This window comes from Pleurotus ostreatus (assembly GCF_014466165.1).
Source record: "Pleurotus ostreatus strain PC9 chromosome Unknown scaffold_1, whole genome shotgun sequence".
Taxonomy (NCBI): Eukaryota; Fungi; Basidiomycota; class Agaricomycetes; order Agaricales; family Pleurotaceae; genus Pleurotus; species Pleurotus ostreatus.
Genome location: NW_023503156.1, coordinates 753,011 through 769,473, shown reverse-complemented (window position 1 = coordinate 769,473; position 16,463 = coordinate 753,011). Strand labels below are relative to the sequence as shown.

Genomic DNA, 16,463 nt, shown 5'->3' with positions numbered 1-16,463 from the left:
ACCCGTTGCAGGAATCGATGACAATGTCGTCAACAACGGCCGTAGCACAGGATCACGTCGAAGATGGCGACGCTCGGGGTATGGCGTCGGCGGCGCCGGCAGCGTGGATACCAGAGGCCCAAGCGACGTCGTGGACACAGGTTTCAGCCCTGTCGGCGGTGAGTTGAGTACTTCTGCAGTGCTGGTCAGGGGTGGCTGTACGGGGTCTGGAACGGACTGTTATCAGAGCGCCCATAATATAAACTTGACTTCTGCCATTTCATTCATCGGACTCAGAACATCGGCGACATTTGCTGCTCTCTAGTTCGCTTCCAACTCCCAACTCACCCAATTTTCTTGTAGCCTGAGGCCTCCCAGTCATTTATGGCCCCATCAACGGTCCCCTGCCAGGTAGGCCGTGATCAGCTCTGATAACGCGCGCATTGTCGCTGATGGTTACCCCTCGCGCGTCCATTCCAGTATCGCACAGGCAGGACTCTAGGGAGCGGCACGTACGCCATCGTGAAGGAGGCGATCCACATCAAGACAGGAAAATACTATGCCTGCAAAGTCATTAACAAGAAGCTCATGGAAGGCAGAGAACATATGGTATGTTTCATTTCCGTGCCAAGGCCACGGGGGTCCTCTGGATGCCCCGTAGATCTACCGATCGGTTCATCCGACTTTCGCTAAAATTGCGATAAATTCTCCAATATAGGTTCGCAATGAGATCGCAGTGTTGAAGAGGATTTCAAGTGGGCATGCCAACGTCGTGACATTACACGACTATTTCGAGGTATCTATTCCCATCCGCATGTCTTGTTCGGAGGCTTAATCCTGGTTCGCGCTAGACGACCCACAACCTCTACCTATGTTTCGATCTCTGCACAGGAGGCGAACTATTCGACAGGATATGCGCGAAGGGAAATTACTACGAAGCGTGAGCATCGCCCCCATACATTCGCCGAGGTCTGACATTAGGCATCAGTGATGCGGCCGGCCTCATCCGTACAATCTTCAAGGCCGTCAAATACATCCACGACGCTGGTATCGTCCACCGAGGTCTGTCACGGACATGTACCTTTGCTTCGTACTACCCCTGACGAGGTATCATGTCCCTCCAGATCTCAAACCCGAGAACTTACTCTTCCGTTCGCCCGCTGAGGATGCGGACATCATGATCGCCGATTTTGGGCTTAGCAGAGTCATGGAGGAGGAGAAGCTGAGCCTTCTCACTGAGATTTGTGGTACGCCCGGTGTGAGTAGATCCTGTGGATGCAGACCCATTGATTCAAATGACCCCTCTTCCGCAGTACATGGCCCCTGAGATCTTCAAGAAGAGTGCGTTATTGCTTTCCACCCTAAGACCCCTATACTGAAGTACCTTCCTCAGCAGGCCATGGAAAGCCCGTTGACATTTGGGCCATGGGTGTCATCACATACTTCCTTCTTGCTGGTATGTGATCCTCGTTTGTGTGGATTTATCTAGACTGACCATTCCCCAGGATATACCCCGTTCGATCGCGACTCCCAGCAAGCCGAGATGGAGGCCATCATCGCTGGAGACTACAAGTTCGAACCGGAAGAGTACTGGGCCAATGTCTCGGAAACGGCACGCGACTTCGTTACGATGTGTTTGACAATCGACCCGAGGTCCCGTCCCACAGCTGCCGAGGCTCTTCAGCACAAGGTTCGCTATCCCCCTTCCCGTGACATCTCGTAGCTGTTAACATACCGGTCAATGTGAAAAGTGGCTGGCGGATGAGCAACCACACTTCGTTCCTATTGAGGGTACGGAGCAACCAACCGATCTTCTTCCACACGTCAAGAAGGCGTTCAACGCAAAGAGGCTATGTAAGAGAGCGTTTCGATGGCGTCTGGACGAGCTCTGATTACACTTCGCGTTCGTTTTTACAGGGAAGAAAGCCGCATTCAGTATACGTGCTCTGAACAGAATGTCCATGATGGCAGGTGGCGGGCTTACGGGAGATGCTGCCATCCTGTCGGACGACGTTCGGAGGTTCAAGGAGGAGTCGGAGAAGGAGGTCATGGAGGTCAGTCCCCCCGTTTTATATTCTTAGAAGCCTTCTGATATCATCCGTCATTGCTGGATATCAGGACGAGTCCATCACGTATCAGCCCGGCTCCGAGGGTGGCAGCCCCAAGCTCAACAAGATCGATGACATACCCACTGAGGATCTACACACCAAGTTGGCGAAGACCTCCCTTGATGAGAAAGCTCAAACCCCGAAGTAGCAGGCCCGTCCGTACCAAAGTATTCCGATTGACTCTTGGCTCTTGTATAAGTAATGTTTTATGATCCAGCTTGTTTGCTTACTACGTCTTGCATATCCTTGTCGGCTGTCCTCCTGTTGCGATTGAATAATGATTATTGGCTGATTGCTCAGTCCTGTTTAGGCAACTCTCTTTCCGTTTTGGATGGTCGATCATATGAATTTAGGTTACCTCCTGGTTAAATCTACTCGACTCAAGCGATTCATGCCTCAAGGGCACTGTCCAGTATATCTCGCATAATATAATATCCCGCCTCACCGGCACCAAATTTTTGGAAGCAGCGCACTCGGACGGCTAAATGAGCTACGGTTCCTATGTGAAAAACCCCAAAGAGAGAAGCTAGCTTTTTTAATTCATCCCGGAGGTGACACGCTGATGGTGGGAGAGATTCATTTCCTACATACCCATTCTGAAACACCGTCCAAGCGACCGCGAACGGAACTCAATGTCGCTACTTGGTTGCTTGGACGATGTTCCTGAATCCTGGTGCGTGCTGAGTCAAAGTTATGACCACTTTTGCTGAAACCTCGTAATGACTGTCCGATGTCGGTGTCGGACCTTCCGGGAGCTCCCGGTGTACTATTCTGTATAAGAACCCAGCAAACCCATGATCCAGGAAGGCATCAACTCGTTTGACCACTCTAATACTCACACACGACCATGACTGAAGGACATGCACCTTTCCGCGTCGGCACTGAAACCTACCAAACCTGGTACAAGGTTGTGGGCGACCTAGGGGCAGGGGGGAGGCCCATTGTCTGCGTACACGGTGGAGGTGGGATGACTCACCACTACATGCTGTATGTGTCCTATTTATGCGTCGGAAATATTCTGACATTTCTCTCTCAGACCGCACAAAGAGCTCAACTCTCGTCTTGGGTAGCGTGCTATGTCCAAACACTCGGATCTAATCTAATCTACTTCCCGGCCCACTAGCGTCCCCGTTATATTCTACGACCAGCTAGGGAATGGAGAATCGACCCGCATTCCAGATGCGCCCAAAGAATTTTGGAAGGCCGAGTTGTGGGTGGACGAGCTCGAGAACCTAGTCAAGCATCTAGGAATTTCAGATGACTTTGATCTCCTTGGACACTCTTGGGGAGGTGGGTCGCTGTCTGCACTCCCGGGGATCTTATCGATAAATTGTGTATCAGGGATGCTTTCTGGACAGTTCACCGCGACTCGGGCACCAGCAGGACTCAAGAACTTGATCATAGCGGATTTCCCTGCGTCGGTCCCTTTACTGCAGGCATCAACGGACACGATTCTCAAGCAAAATCCTGAAGTTGCCGCCATCATTCAAAAGCACACTGAGGCGGGAACTTTTGCCGACCCAGGATATCTGGCTGCTACTCAAATCCTCCATAAGAAGCACTTCTGCACAATCGATCCTATGCCCGAGGATTTGATGACATCCGCCTTGTCCATAATGAAGGATCCGACGGTGTTTTCCGCCATGTGCGCACTACTTTCTTCCGAGCACCAATAGGCAACCTGAACTTGCTATAGGGTTGGTCCCTCCAGCTATAACCTGGTGGGGAACTTAGTAGGCTGGTCTATTATCGACAAGCTCCACAACATCACATGTCCGGTGCTGCTCCTTAGCTCTCCGCACGATGCAGTGCAGCCATTTGCGATCATTCCGTGGTTTCAAAACATCAATAAGGTTAAGTGGGTCGAGCTGTACAACAGTTCGCATATGCCCATGTTCGAGGAGCCGGAGAGGTAAGCCTAGGGGACCGTTTGCTGGATGTCAAACCAAGCTGACGAGTCTGAAAAGGTACTTCCAGGTCATTGTAGATTTCTTGACTCGAGAATCTCCAAATGCTCCGTTGGTAACAAAGTAGTCAGCAACCACCGTTGCACTTCGAGCTTGGATGTAGATATGTAGGCTAGACCACAAGATAACCCCCCTTCACAAATTACCGCTTCGTTAGCGTTTTGCTTGATTTCAGATAGTAAAAATATTTGCAAAGTCTGTCCGAGTTATTGCAATAGCAAGACATACAGTGTAGAATGATTACTCTGCAGTTCCATCTGCTCCTCTCCGACGTCTCAACTTGCCAGCTTCTCTCCATCGCCTCCTCCAATCCCTCGTCAATTCAACCTTTTGATCTTCCCACCGTTTCTTGATCTGTTCATCTGTCTCCGTCCTCCAGAATCCTGAGTTTGATTCTCGCCAATTCCAGCCTCGCTCAGTGGCGACATCAAAGATGTCTTTCGCCTTGCCCCGGATGCTATGAACTTTGGATGCATCGCTACCTTGGAAATGGAAGGAGCTGGACAGGGGAAAGAAAAGGGGCTTCTTTGAGTCTAACATAGTCGCTTGTCTGGTCATGGAGCCAGCGACGACGGTAGGTTGCGCTACTTGACGGAAATACTCTGGTTCTGCCGCCGGAACAGGCTGCACTTCAACGGGGTATTGGAAATCGTCATCGAGTTCAAGGTCGACACCAAGATTTCCGAAAAGGGAGAATCCAACTAAGCCCAGAGCTAAATTAGCGGCAATAGTAGACACGAACGCCATGGAAGTACTCACCATCTTCTTCGCGCGAAGCGAATAGACTTTTCAAATTTGTGGCTTCTCTCTGCTCTGCCGTGGGTTTCGCAACCTGGGTTTGAGAAATATCATCTGGTAAGGAAGGTGCCTGCGTTGGTTCGTCAACCTCCATAGGTACCTCCTCAATCGGTTCTGCGTCATATCGAGCAGCGGCGAGATGGGTATTTGCCTCAGTTTCATCAATATCTGAGAGACTTTCCTGACCGACCCAGCTGTCGTTTTCTTTTCCTCCAAAAAGCGAGTCCAAAAGGCGCAGCGTATTTGTCTTCTCAATGGTCAGATCCTGATCGGCGTTGGTCGATGGTTGCGGGAGTGGTTTCGCCAGGGGTGCTGGTTGTGCAGCTCTCATCGGTGAGACTTCTGTCGGGGTTGGATTTGGCACGATACTGTCCATCTCTTTGATGCCTTCACCCTCGCCTTCACTTTCTTCACTACTGTCGTAGGCACTCTCCTCCCATTTATCCATATTCTCAGCGGTAACATGAGCTCTGGTACCGTTCCCAATAGCATCTAAAAATATACCCTTCAGGTGAGTGCTCCCCCATGCCGTGGGATCGATTGTACGCCGCCTGGCTCTCGTCGGTGGTGGCTTTACGCGATTCTTCTTTTTACGTTCCTTGGGGTTCGTCTTAGCGGTGCTCGTATTGGATTGCACAGGCTCGGCCAAAGGCTTTCCCGGCCTCATGCGCATTGGCCGAACAATACGACCTAGCGGCGTGACTTTCCATCCTCGTCGCTCAGAGACGTTTTCGGGCGTTACTATTGACATATCCTCGGCGTGTATACCCGTGCAGCGCCGTTTTTTGCGAGGAGGCTCTTGCTCCTCGCGTTCTTTGGCTAGCCTTATTGAAACATCAGTCCAAACTCCGGATTGGAATGAGTATTCTACGCACCTTTCATCGTAATCAGGCTTCGCGTCTCCGAGTCGAAGTTTAGTCCCCTTCCATGTACTTCCACTTAGGATGTTCAGACCTTATAATATTCATTGAGCATGGAGGTGCGCATCCGTCTGGAAGCAAACACCGTACATTTAGACAGTTGGGGTGCGGTTGTTTCTAGAGTAATGTACCCAAATTTCCGAGGTCGACCTACACCATCCAGGAGGCCAAATCCGTCCAAAGATTTCACAGTACCGAAGGAGGAAAGTCTTTTCTGCAGATCCTCCTTTGTGATGGCTGGGGTGAGGCCAGAAATATGAAGTCGTTTCGTTATCGTGTCGCCCATGGAAGCCGCAAGGTTACTACAGCCAAAACTTTCGAGATCGTGATCTAGCATGTGGGAACTATATATCGACCGTGGGTGATAATTACCGCATACAGACTCCATTCCATAGACGTGTCCTCCTCCTCATTATTGATTGACCACGACCACGAAGACCACGAAGACCTTGGAATAAACATTACGAGAGGCGGATATAATTGAAACATGGTATGTCTTGTCCAGATCCTCGCGACATTTGACCTACATCAAGTCTAGGTTGTCCTCGCTGCTTCAATTTGTACCAAGGGTGGCAAGGGTAGGGCCCCTTCTACTCTTCCCCGCATTCAAGACACTGAAATACTTCTCTAAAGCCGTACTGTCTCGTCAGTTTCGAGACATGACTCGCGCCCGAATTGAATCCTTGCTTGCGTCTTTCCCGAAGCTAGTGCCAACGAACACGCAACATACAACTGTCGAGACGGCGGACGTCCGATTCGTGTATCAACCTCTGGAGGATCTCTACATCCTTCTGATCACGAACAAAGCATCCAATATCCTACAGGATAACGAAACCCTGCATCTCTTCGCTCGCGTCGTTTCCGATATGTGTCGCGGCGCAATCGACGAGCGGGAAATTTCTCGAAATGCATTTGAGCTTCTCGGCGCCTTCGACGAGATTGTTAGCTTTGGGTACAGAGAGCAGGTCAACTTGATGCAGGTCAAGAGTGTATTGGAGATGGAGAGTCACGAAGAAAAGATCCAAGAGATCATTGCTCGAGTAAGTGTTCCTTACGAATCCGAGAGGAGCCCTCTCACAGAATACAGAACAAAGAAGCCGAAGCCAAGGAGGAACTCAAAAGACGCGCCAAGCAGCTCGAGATGCAACGCCGCGAGCAACAACGACGTGCTGCGGGGTCAAGTTCTGGAGGCAGCGGTTACATGGGTGGAGGAATTACTGGTTATTCCCCTGTCCCGCAAGCTGCGCCCGAACCTATTCGTGCTACTCCTTCCCCTTCGACAACGCAAACCACAACGCGTGCTCCTGCCTTCCGGGGTTCGGGCATGAAACTGGGCAGTAAGAAGACAAAACAAGCCGAACTCATCGATGCTCTCGGAGGTGAGGCCCTTGCCACAACGCCCTTGCTCGCAGAAGCGTCTGTGCCCCAGTCTCCTTCAGTCTCTGCTCCCCCTGAACCTAAGAACGAGCGTGGAAGCCTTCCGGAGGTTGAACATGAAAGGTCAATATATGCGTTCCCTCTAAATTTACGTGTTGACATTATTGCATTTAGTATTCACATTGCCATTAAGGAACAGATCTCACTATCTTTACTTCGTGACGGCGGTGTCGAGTCCATGGAGATCAAGGGAGACATGAACCTACATATCACAGACCCGGACGTCGCGCATCTTCGTCTTACTCTCGCCCCTCCCCAAGCCGATGGTATCCCTGCCAGTGCCATCCAATTCAAACAACACCCCAACGTTGCTAAATTCACTCCTGGTCAAGACCGCGTGATCGCGCTCAAGGACCCATCAAGAGCATTCCCTGTTAATCAGAGTCTGGCCGTCCTCAAATGGCGATATGCTGGTACCGACGAGAGCAACGTACCTCTGTCTAGTACGTGCCACTTACTGTCTTGTAACCAGCCCCCTCATTCGGATGTCTCTAGTCAACTGCTGGCCGTCGCCGTCAAACGACGGGACATGCGAAGTTAACATTGAGTACGAACTAGAGAACCAGAAAGCCGAGCTCTACGACGTGGTTATTTCCATCCCCCTGCCGTGAGTAACACTCACGATACACACCGTCGTAACGACTTAGCCTTCCTTAGTGCTGGATCCTATCCCAGTGTTTCTTCGCACTCCGGATCGTGGTCGCTCGACCCAGACTCCCACTCCCTTGCTTGGTCAATTCCCTACGTCTCCGCCGGCGAACCGTCTGGCTCACTCACGTTTACTGTCGGCGGCGATGACGCCGGGGCATTCTTCCCGGTCGAAGTGACGTTCGTCGGGAAGGGCAGTTTAGCTGGCGTTGGTGTGGCCAGCGTCAGCAAGATTGGTGATGATGAACCCCCGTCATACTCCGTGGATTCCATGGTACTAGTTGACCAATATCTAGTCGTATAAATGGTATCGATCGCTAGCACGTACAAACTTTCTTCTTGCTGTCTCACGCTGATCGCAATTTTTGTACCTAGTACCTGCATTGTCTAGAATCGAACATGATACATATATCATCTTCTCTCAGTCGTCGCGCTTCTGCGTAGTTACGTGTTATCTGTGTTGCAAGTGCCCTTGATACAGAAGCTACTGCACAGTTGTCTGCGTTGCACCTGCATTGTGAGTCCCTCGAGTTGTCTGTAGGTAGCTTTGCGAGTTCTCAGTGTGAACTCAAGCTTCGCTCCAAAGATAAGTACGTTCATGCACTATCTCCCAATGTTTTGACTTCTTGCTGCGCAAAACCTTCATTAGAAAGCCCCTGCTTCCCCGTCAATTGAGTGCTTGAAGCCTTCTACTGCTCACCATACTCCGCAGACTAAATCCCAGCGCGATGCTTATCTGCAGGTATAAAGAGGGATAGTCGGTCAGGCAACTCTCAGCACCCACCAGAAGTCCGACATGACGAAGTAGGTGCAGGTATTACATTGCTATATCTCCATACTCACGGGTGCTATCCAGCATTAGTGATGATAACGGTAGCCAGTCCAGCTGTGTTTCTCTACTCGCAGGGACTCAGCCTCCAAACACCAATGCGATCGCATCGCCGCCCGTTTCATCTTCCGTCGTTTGCGTTCCTTCTTCTGATCGGACGGAAACGACGCTGACCCCGTGGGATCAAGCCCTCAATGTCCATCCTGCTCATTGGCGAGACGGGTGTGGGTAAAGCAGCGTTTCTGGACCTCTTAGCGAACATGTGCGCTGGTCGACATCCTGAACGATTCGCCCCCTGCATGTCAGTGGCGATGAGGTGGGCGGATCCGTCGCTGGAAGTCAGACGAAGAAGCCGATTCTGTATCAGATTGCTAGTGCAAATGGTTGTCAAGTCCGCATTCTCGACACACCAGGTCTTGCCAACGTCCGCGGTTATGAGTGGGATAGCAAACACAAAGCCTCCATAGCGGAAGCCATTCGGCGGGAGACGGAGACCATCGACTCTGTCATCATTCTGGCCAATGGAACGCAAGAGCGTTTGGGCATTGCTACACAATATGCTCTGACCGTCATTGCCCCTATGTTCCCCCATTCTATCATCGACAATATTGCCTTCGTCTTCACGATGGTATCGAACCCGTTTCAATTCAACTTCCAACGCTCCGTTTTTCAACCCGAGCTTCGGGACGCTAAGATATGGGCCATCGAAAACCCGCTGGCTCAATGGTTCAAGTTCAAAGACTACGGCACCTGCGACGAATATCTTTTTCAAGACATGCGAGATACACTTTCTACCAGCTATGTACAAGAAAGCGCTCAGAGCCATGGATAATTTTTTCCAGTGTGGCATGACACACGCACTACTCAACCGGTTCGCGCCATCAACAGTTTGTACACAATGACGACTGGCATCGAAGCTTCGATTGCTAACGTACTCGCTCGGATTGCGGAGACGGGGGAATACCGAATGAAGTTCACCGCTTTTCAAGCGCGACTGAGTGAACAAGAGCAGGTATGCAGCTAATCCAGTATTTCTCCTCGGAGACTCAATAATATTTTGATAGATCAAACAAGCCAACGCCTATTCAGAAAGCCAGTTCACGAGCACACTCCGACGAGATTTCACAACACCCTATGCATCCACAGCGGTTGCTACAAAAACTGCCATCAACATTGCAGGCTCATTTTCACGCTGGAGTGTGAGCAGCTAGGCGAATCCTGTTTGGCGTTCAGAATCCCAAACTACACCGGACATGCCGACGGTGGATATGCCTGTAATACTTGCGGACATTCCTCAATGTATCACCAACACCATCGAGCGAAGTGCGTAACAACCCTGAAGGAGGAACGGAGCTCGGATAAGCTGGCAAAGGAGCGCTTTTTGGCAGCGGAAACGGAGAAAGACAAACTCGAAATATTACACATCAAGATCAGCGAAAACATTAAGGCTATGGAAGCAGATATCCGTAATGAACATATCAGAGCCCTCCAACAAAAGAAGGCAGTGGTCGAGAGTGCGGAGAAAAGCAAGAGGAGCAAATAGACCATTCTTAATTGGCTAACTGACTAGTCACAAACATCTTGTTTTGACGTTCATACCTATGTTAGTACCTTCTTCGGAAATATTCTGCCACTCGTCCTAGACCGCAATTACTTTGTACAATTATGGGTAGTCAAGAAATGCCAGTACAAGAAGGTACGAGAAGGCGAATGGAGATGATGACAACAATAAAGAAAGAAGGAAATATGATTCATCCTTCCAGCATCTTCACTATTCCAAACGCTGCGCCAGCCGCCAATCCGCCGACCATCAGTGTACTGACTGCACCCCACACGTAGCCCTTGACACCTTGGCCAGCGCCAGTTACACGGGCTTTAATTGCGCCAAATATGAGGAGGATGATACCGGTGAAGAGGCAGGAATACATGAGGGCAATGTGTGCGCGTGGAATGAAGAAGTATGGGAAGAGAGGGATCAAGCCGCCGACGAGATAACCCAAGCCGATTGTGAACGCAGATGCATAGAGACGAATGGTAGGAATATCCTCTGTAAGACGGTTAGCAATACCGCCGAATAGTACGAGAAGGACGACGCACCCAAACCAAGACCGAATTTAAGCAAGAAAGCTGTTAATCCCACATCAGAACTCCAGCGTAGTTTCCCTTCTTCCTCATCAGGGACACGACTCGAGGCCCCATTCACCGTTCCAGCATCGTCCGTTTCGACAACCTCAACATCTCGCAAACACCTCGCCACAGCAGAACAAGTTTTGTCGTCTACACCAATGGGCCCAAGAACATCTCGCACTTCGCGTTCCATTTCTCCTTCACAGCTTCGGATGACCCGGGCAGCAGTATGGTGCTTGAGGTACCGGTAGTGGTCACGCTCGGCTTGAGAAGCGAGGAATCCACCAATGCCCATGGATATCGCACCAGCGATTAATTCTGCAACGCCGCCGAGAATGACGAGGCGCGATTCGCCAAGGGACGATAGACCAGCGGTAAGCGCGAACGGAACGGTGAGCCCATCCGAAAGACCAATGATGCTACAAGATAACGATTAGCATATATATAGCAAAGCAGCATACAGTCAAGATAGGGCACGCATAACGGCGATCAGAGGTAGAAGCAAAAGAGAGGCCAAATGCAATGTGATGACGCAGTCCTGCGGCTTTACGGTGCACGCGGACTGCCGAACTTCTTCCTCCCTTTCTGCAAAATTGGCCCTGCTTTCCCATACCTCTGAAAGTATATGACACATGGCAGGATACTCACACATCCCGGACAACATCTGGGTCGATGAGCGTCCGCTCGTCGTCGTCTTTCAGCTCTTTGCAACAGACGCCACCGGCTCGGGAGTTGCGAGCGCATTTTGAAGGCAAAGGTGTCGGATGCAGGGACGATGCCTCATCCAAGGGCCAGACGGGTGGCTTCGTCTTGATTGTCGACCTCGGTGGCAGCGGTACGGCAGCGACGGGTGCAGCACTTCCATTGTTTGAAGCCATTTTCGTAAAAGGCGGGAAGACGGGGCGGAGAGGAAGGTGGTGGTAAGAAGGAAAGAGGTGAGTTGGAGACGCTGCTCATTGGTGGATTCGTGGATTTGTGATTGGATAGCGCGTGATCCATTGGGCGCTAATTTCTGGACCTGGTGACGAAACCGAGAATTGCCAAGTTCCAACTCTTGGCCAACTCAATCCCGGAGTGGCCTAGAAACCAACTAGAAACCGTGCGATGCACTAGAAGTTTACAATATGCAGTGATATAAAGTCCGAATGTAGGCAATGAGAAAGCATAGCAGAGCGGAATGTCCTTGGAGAATGACAAATGTCCACATGAAGAGGGAAAGAGTAATGCCATGACGATCAGCAGCAACTCAAAAACGAGAACGCAGCGTCCATGATGAAGGGAAGGCAGATAAAGTACTGTGAGTCCGAATCTGGCTACAGGCCCGCGTACGAATTCCTGGCGGCCTTGTTAACATCGGGCATCAAGCTACTCCCAGGATATCGCGGTCCCACACCAGTCACCTTGCTCGGGTCGCGCGCACTGCTCAACGGCGTACTCGCGGTGCGCGGTCTTGGTGAGCGAGAGCTATCTCTCGAGATATCGTTCCCCAAGCCGAGACGCATCTGGCCTAGCTCATTCACCAACGGGCTGCCTCCACCAGTAACTGGATGCGGTCCGAAGTACTGGCTAGCTGCGCGCGTGAATGGGAGTGACATGGACATCTGCATTGCAGGTGTAGCGGTGTGTGGTCGCGCGTCGGAGTACGTGGGGAAGAGCATTGGGGGTGCAACGAAAGGCATCGGGGCTATGGTAATAGGCATCGCCATAAACCCTGTTGGAGCAATTCCAGGTCCTCCAGGCCGCCCTATGCGCCCGGTCTTGACGCTAGGCGGCGCGAGGCCCTCTGGCTCAAGGAGCATCTGCAGAGCGACCAAGCACATGAACGCATCGTTGCCGGAATTGTTCAAGACGCACCCCGGAGGGATGAGGGGTCTCATCACAGGAGGAATGGGAGAGGTGTGGCCGTTGCTTAGATTCGGCGCCCCAGAAGGTGACTCTACTGGGGAGCTGCGCTTCGGTGACAGCTTTCCTGTTACCGCGGGAATTGACGGTGTAGCAGGTAATGGTATCGCAAGCGAGTGGAGCAGATTCTCTAAGGAAAGAGTTGAGCCTTCAGCGCGTGGTCTACCTGTAGCAGGATCGGACATGGCAGGACGCTTCCCAGAATGATAGAGTGTCCTTTCATACAACGCCGTGTCGATAACAAACATGTTGTGTGGTAGTTCTGGGGCCAGATCAGCTACGGGCGACGCGATAAACAGGAGAATGCTTACTGATCTTCAACTCCTCGAGCTTCGCCAGGTCGCCATGGATGCCATGGCCCACAAAGACAAGGTTATTAGGTGTGGCCTCAGAATCTGGACTAGTAAAGCTACTGTTTACGCGGGAGTATAAGGTGTGAGTAGTGTGCTACATCAAGGTACAAGCTGGTGCACTTGCCTCAAGATAGCTTGGATGATAGTGGGCAAGACATTCTTCGATACCACTTGACTTTCTCCGAACTAGCACATAATCAGTTATAAATCAGATTGGGAAACGAGCACGCACTGCATAGAGCCATGGATGAGTGGGCGAGTGTTTGTTGACTATCTTGTCAACATGCTCGGCGACAATATAATGCCCTTTCCTACATGTATGCGAAATTTAACCCAGTTATTTTTGGCAGTAGAGTACGACTCACATGTAGTTTTTATCCGGAACTGGCGGCCAGCACTCCTGTGCTGCGAGATGGCTGCACCTGACCGCTGCGTACCCCCACTCCAGCACCGTCTTGTTTCTCTCGCTCCATTCGAAGTCAAGAGCCAAGAACGTCTTATCACGTTTCGCCCACAGATCAGCGATGGTCTTTATCCCGATCCCCGTTTCGCATGCGCGAACACGCGACTTCAAAGCAGTAAGATGAGTCGCCGCAAGCGTCTGATGCAGCTTCCGGTACGACGCATAATCCGCGATGTTTCTCAGTGGCCGCGACGAGGTCTCATACGGTGCAATGCGAATGATATTCGGGGGTATGGTCAGCGTTTCTCCGAATCTGCGTCGCCCAGGTACTAGTCAGCACTCGCCAACTTTGCACATGGCCGGAAAGCTTAAAGCTAGGCGTGCGACGTACCTGGTCTTCACCATCTTCAAGAAGGCATTGATAGAGCTGAGCCGAGTAACTATATGCGCGCGTCCTGTCCAACTGTCGGTAACTGTAATGACGGGCCAGGAAAATACGAGGAACTCTTCGAACGAAGAGAAGAGATGGCCCCATGTGCGGTCGTACCATGGAACGCCATGGTGCTGGAAGAACCCCATCCATGCCGAGTATACCTGCCCAATATGCGACAGTCAGTCCACGCATCACATATATGCTCTCCAGCATTTGAATCGTTTCGACGCACAGATTGGAGATCATACTCCCAGCCCTTGGGTTCTACGACAGTGAAGTCCGACATGGTCGTCAAAGTAGATTGTGCGTGGCCGGTCGCCTGCAAAAGAACCCCCAAATAACGCCGGGCGTTCGAGCTTTTAGCGTGAGTTTAAATGTTCCAAGGCCCGAATTGTCCGTCAAGCGAAGGTCTTCCTTCCCCGAGTCGCAGAGAGCGCCTTGAGTTGGTAGCAGGAGTGTTGCAGCAGGGGAAAGCGATCGCCAGGGCCTGGAGAGGCACCGTTTGTTGATAACTAGCAACGCATGCCATTTCGAGTTCGGTTGATCAATGAACAGAAGAATCCTGACAAGACAGTGAGCGTAATGATGAGGAGGCCAAGAATAGGTGGTCGTCTTGTCCGCAAGGTATGTTGTCAACTACGTGCGACCCTGGACGATCGTCGTAGGGATTTTGAGGTCGGCCTTGGCAACGGAAGCGAATTGCAGGAATTGTCAAATTGAAATGGTATTCAGCGTACTACACTACGGACAACATCGTAGGTGTTCAAGTGAGATGGGAATGCTAACTAGATAGGCCTCGGTAATGATATCCTTTGGATTGCTTCGTGCCGAGGGGCCCAGGCGACGACAGCAAGGAGAGGGGGAGGCAAAACACACAACGAACAGGCAGGGGACCACCTTAATGCAAAACTCTAGAAAAAGGGACGAGAACAATGAGTTCTGAGTTCTCGAGATACATGAAAGCAGGAACTGAATCAGAGACTTGAATGGTTTCCGAAGAAATCCAGCCCACAGTGCAAAAGCACGTCACGGGTATGCATATTTATCTATCCTTTAGAATCTCCGAAGGATCGTTACTCACCACCCGAATCTTCAAGCCTTAAAGCTTCAAGGGTTCCTCCCAAAGCTCCGCGTAAATTCCCTTGTAACGGCGAACTCAGGCCTGAAAGAGGAGGGAGATTATGAGTCAAATGATTTCACGAGAGCGATATTGAGGGTAAGAGGAATCAGTATATAGAATCGTGTTCTTCTCATAGCTTTTTAGCATCGAAGTGAGCTGAGTTAACGAATGAATATCATCTCATAGACGACAAAAATGATGGAGGGAGACGTTGCTAGTATCCACTCACCTAGAAGCCTAATCCAAAGCCCATCGCCTCCAATGCCAGAAAACTCTTGATATGGCCTATCCAGCCTGAGTATGCGTGTACGTGAGTGTAGGAAGGAAGATGCAAACGAAACTAGGAGCCGCCAAACGCGCAGCATCACATGATCGTACTCAAGACCTGCCCTAATCAACTGTACAGTAGTTTCCCACAGTCATCCTCACCACCAACTTTACTGACCGCCCGCTGAGCCCATCGCAACACATCGACATCGGCCACGGTGAGCTCGCTATGTTTCTCCGCTGTACAAAGCAATGATCTGACATTTCTTGTCGAATTCAAGATGCAAATCTTCGTCAAGACCCTAACGGGGAAGACTATCACCCTTGAGGTGGAGTCCTCCGACACCATCGACAATGTCAAGGCCAAAATTCAGGACAAAGAAGGGTGAGCCTTTGCGATAACCTCGTGCTTATCGACCGACCTCTGACTCTGTACCTGGATGCTCTCGCACGAACAAATTTATGGCGATGTGTATTTCATGAAATCAGTATCCCGCCCGACCAACAACGCCTAATCTTCGCTGGAAAGCAACTCGAAGACGGTCGCACCCTCAGCGACTACAACATTCAGAAGGAGTCTACTCTTCATTTGGTCCTCCGGTGCGTGCTCTTCTTTGCTCAAGCATTCGCGGGGTCGTGACGTGCTGGAACTAGTCTCCGCGGTGGTATCATTGAGCCCTCGCTCAAGGTCCTTGCCTCCAAATACAACTGCGATAAGCAAATCTGCCGCAAGTGCTACGCACGTCTCCCACCTCGTGCCACCAACTGTAGGAAGCGCTCCTGTGGCCACTCGTCACAGCTCCGCCCGTACGTGATATTGTATTGACAAGTTCTAGAATGACTCTGACAGATCTGATGTTCACAGTAAGAAGAAGTTGAAGTAGTGGTTGCGCGCTCCGCGGGTTTATTTTCGGCGTTGTTGCGTTCACTATGCCTTGTGTAGGCCTGCTATGACAAATACAGTCCAACGAGCCATGCAATCCACATACAAAACCTCTTGAAGAGACCCTGCACTGAATATTATCCGTGCTGTATTTCCAAACCCCCTCTTCGCAAAGGAATTGAACCCCTTTGTCTGCCTCAAGAGCTGGCGAGCAATTCCGGGTGCAGCGGGGCGACAATTCGAGTAACGCGCTCAGAAGGTCCAACACACTGTTGGAGGGCTAGACAGT

The 16,463-nt window shown here is 51.0% G+C and overlaps 9 protein-coding genes across 9 annotated transcripts; 6 read left to right on the top strand and 3 right to left on the bottom strand.

The window, feature by feature from the left end:
* Positions 1-23: 23 nt before the first annotated feature.
* On the top strand, positions 24-2,235 carry PC9H_000246 (uncharacterized protein; the record flags this gene model as incomplete). The annotated part of the gene is made up of 13 exons (XM_036769908.1): positions 24-158; positions 343-390; positions 460-588; positions 698-775; positions 831-919; positions 968-1,041; positions 1,104-1,237; positions 1,293-1,320; positions 1,376-1,435; positions 1,485-1,669; positions 1,731-1,833; positions 1,897-2,033; positions 2,098-2,235. The coding sequence occupies 13 exons, from the start codon at positions 24-26 to the stop codon at positions 2,233-2,235; spliced, it is 1,338 nt and encodes a 445-aa protein (XP_036635753.1).
* A 699-nt stretch (positions 2,236-2,934) lies between these two features.
* Positions 2,935-4,121, top strand: PC9H_000245 (uncharacterized protein; the record flags this gene model as incomplete). Its single annotated transcript, XM_036769907.1, has 5 exons — positions 2,935-3,074; positions 3,124-3,153; positions 3,211-3,732; positions 3,784-3,999; positions 4,055-4,121. The coding sequence occupies 5 exons, from the start codon at positions 2,935-2,937 to the stop codon at positions 4,119-4,121; spliced, it is 975 nt and encodes a 324-aa protein (XP_036635752.1).
* Positions 4,122-4,294: 173 nt separating this feature from the next.
* On the bottom strand, positions 4,295-6,058 carry PC9H_000244 (uncharacterized protein; the record flags this gene model as incomplete). Its single annotated transcript, XM_036769906.1, has 4 exons — positions 4,295-4,767; positions 4,814-5,676; positions 5,728-5,806; positions 5,863-6,058. The coding sequence occupies 4 exons, from the start codon at positions 6,056-6,058 to the stop codon at positions 4,295-4,297; spliced, it is 1,611 nt and encodes a 536-aa protein (XP_036635751.1).
* A 201-nt stretch (positions 6,059-6,259) lies between these two features.
* PC9H_000243 (uncharacterized protein) lies at positions 6,260-8,161 on the top strand (the record flags this gene model as incomplete). The annotated part of the gene is made up of 7 exons (XM_036769905.1): positions 6,260-6,262; positions 6,311-6,350; positions 6,406-6,812; positions 6,860-7,272; positions 7,324-7,652; positions 7,705-7,816; positions 7,867-8,161. 7 exons carry the CDS (start codon positions 6,260-6,262, stop codon positions 8,159-8,161), a joined length of 1,599 nt encoding a protein of 532 aa, XP_036635750.1.
* A 719-nt stretch (positions 8,162-8,880) lies between these two features.
* PC9H_000242 (uncharacterized protein) lies at positions 8,881-9,518 on the top strand (the record flags this gene model as incomplete). Its single annotated transcript, XM_036769904.1, has 2 exons — positions 8,881-8,948; positions 8,993-9,518. The coding sequence occupies 2 exons, from the start codon at positions 8,881-8,883 to the stop codon at positions 9,516-9,518; spliced, it is 594 nt and encodes a 197-aa protein (XP_036635749.1).
* A 66-nt stretch (positions 9,519-9,584) lies between these two features.
* Positions 9,585-10,229, top strand: PC9H_000241 (uncharacterized protein; the record flags this gene model as incomplete). Its single annotated transcript, XM_036769903.1, has 3 exons — positions 9,585-9,698; positions 9,751-9,834; positions 9,894-10,229. 3 exons carry the CDS (start codon positions 9,585-9,587, stop codon positions 10,227-10,229), a joined length of 534 nt encoding a protein of 177 aa, XP_036635748.1.
* A 208-nt stretch (positions 10,230-10,437) lies between these two features.
* PC9H_000240 (uncharacterized protein) lies at positions 10,438-11,691 on the bottom strand (the record flags this gene model as incomplete). Its single annotated transcript, XM_036769902.1, has 3 exons — positions 10,438-10,733; positions 10,784-11,232; positions 11,462-11,691. 3 exons carry the CDS (start codon positions 11,689-11,691, stop codon positions 10,438-10,440), a joined length of 975 nt encoding a protein of 324 aa, XP_036635747.1.
* Positions 11,692-12,126: 435 nt separating this feature from the next.
* PC9H_000239 (uncharacterized protein) lies at positions 12,127-14,190 on the bottom strand (the record flags this gene model as incomplete). The annotated part of the gene is made up of 7 exons (XM_036769901.1): positions 12,127-12,977; positions 13,027-13,162; positions 13,225-13,254; positions 13,301-13,379; positions 13,434-13,784; positions 13,863-14,065; positions 14,137-14,190. 7 exons carry the CDS (start codon positions 14,188-14,190, stop codon positions 12,127-12,129), a joined length of 1,704 nt encoding a protein of 567 aa, XP_036635746.1.
* Positions 14,191-15,572: 1,382 nt separating this feature from the next.
* Positions 15,573-16,170, top strand: UBI1 (Polyubiquitin; the record flags this gene model as incomplete). Its single annotated transcript, XM_036769900.1, has 4 exons — positions 15,573-15,676; positions 15,781-15,891; positions 15,946-16,098; positions 16,167-16,170. 4 exons carry the CDS (start codon positions 15,573-15,575, stop codon positions 16,168-16,170), a joined length of 372 nt encoding a protein of 123 aa, XP_036635745.1.
* Positions 16,171-16,463: the final 293 nt, after the last annotated feature.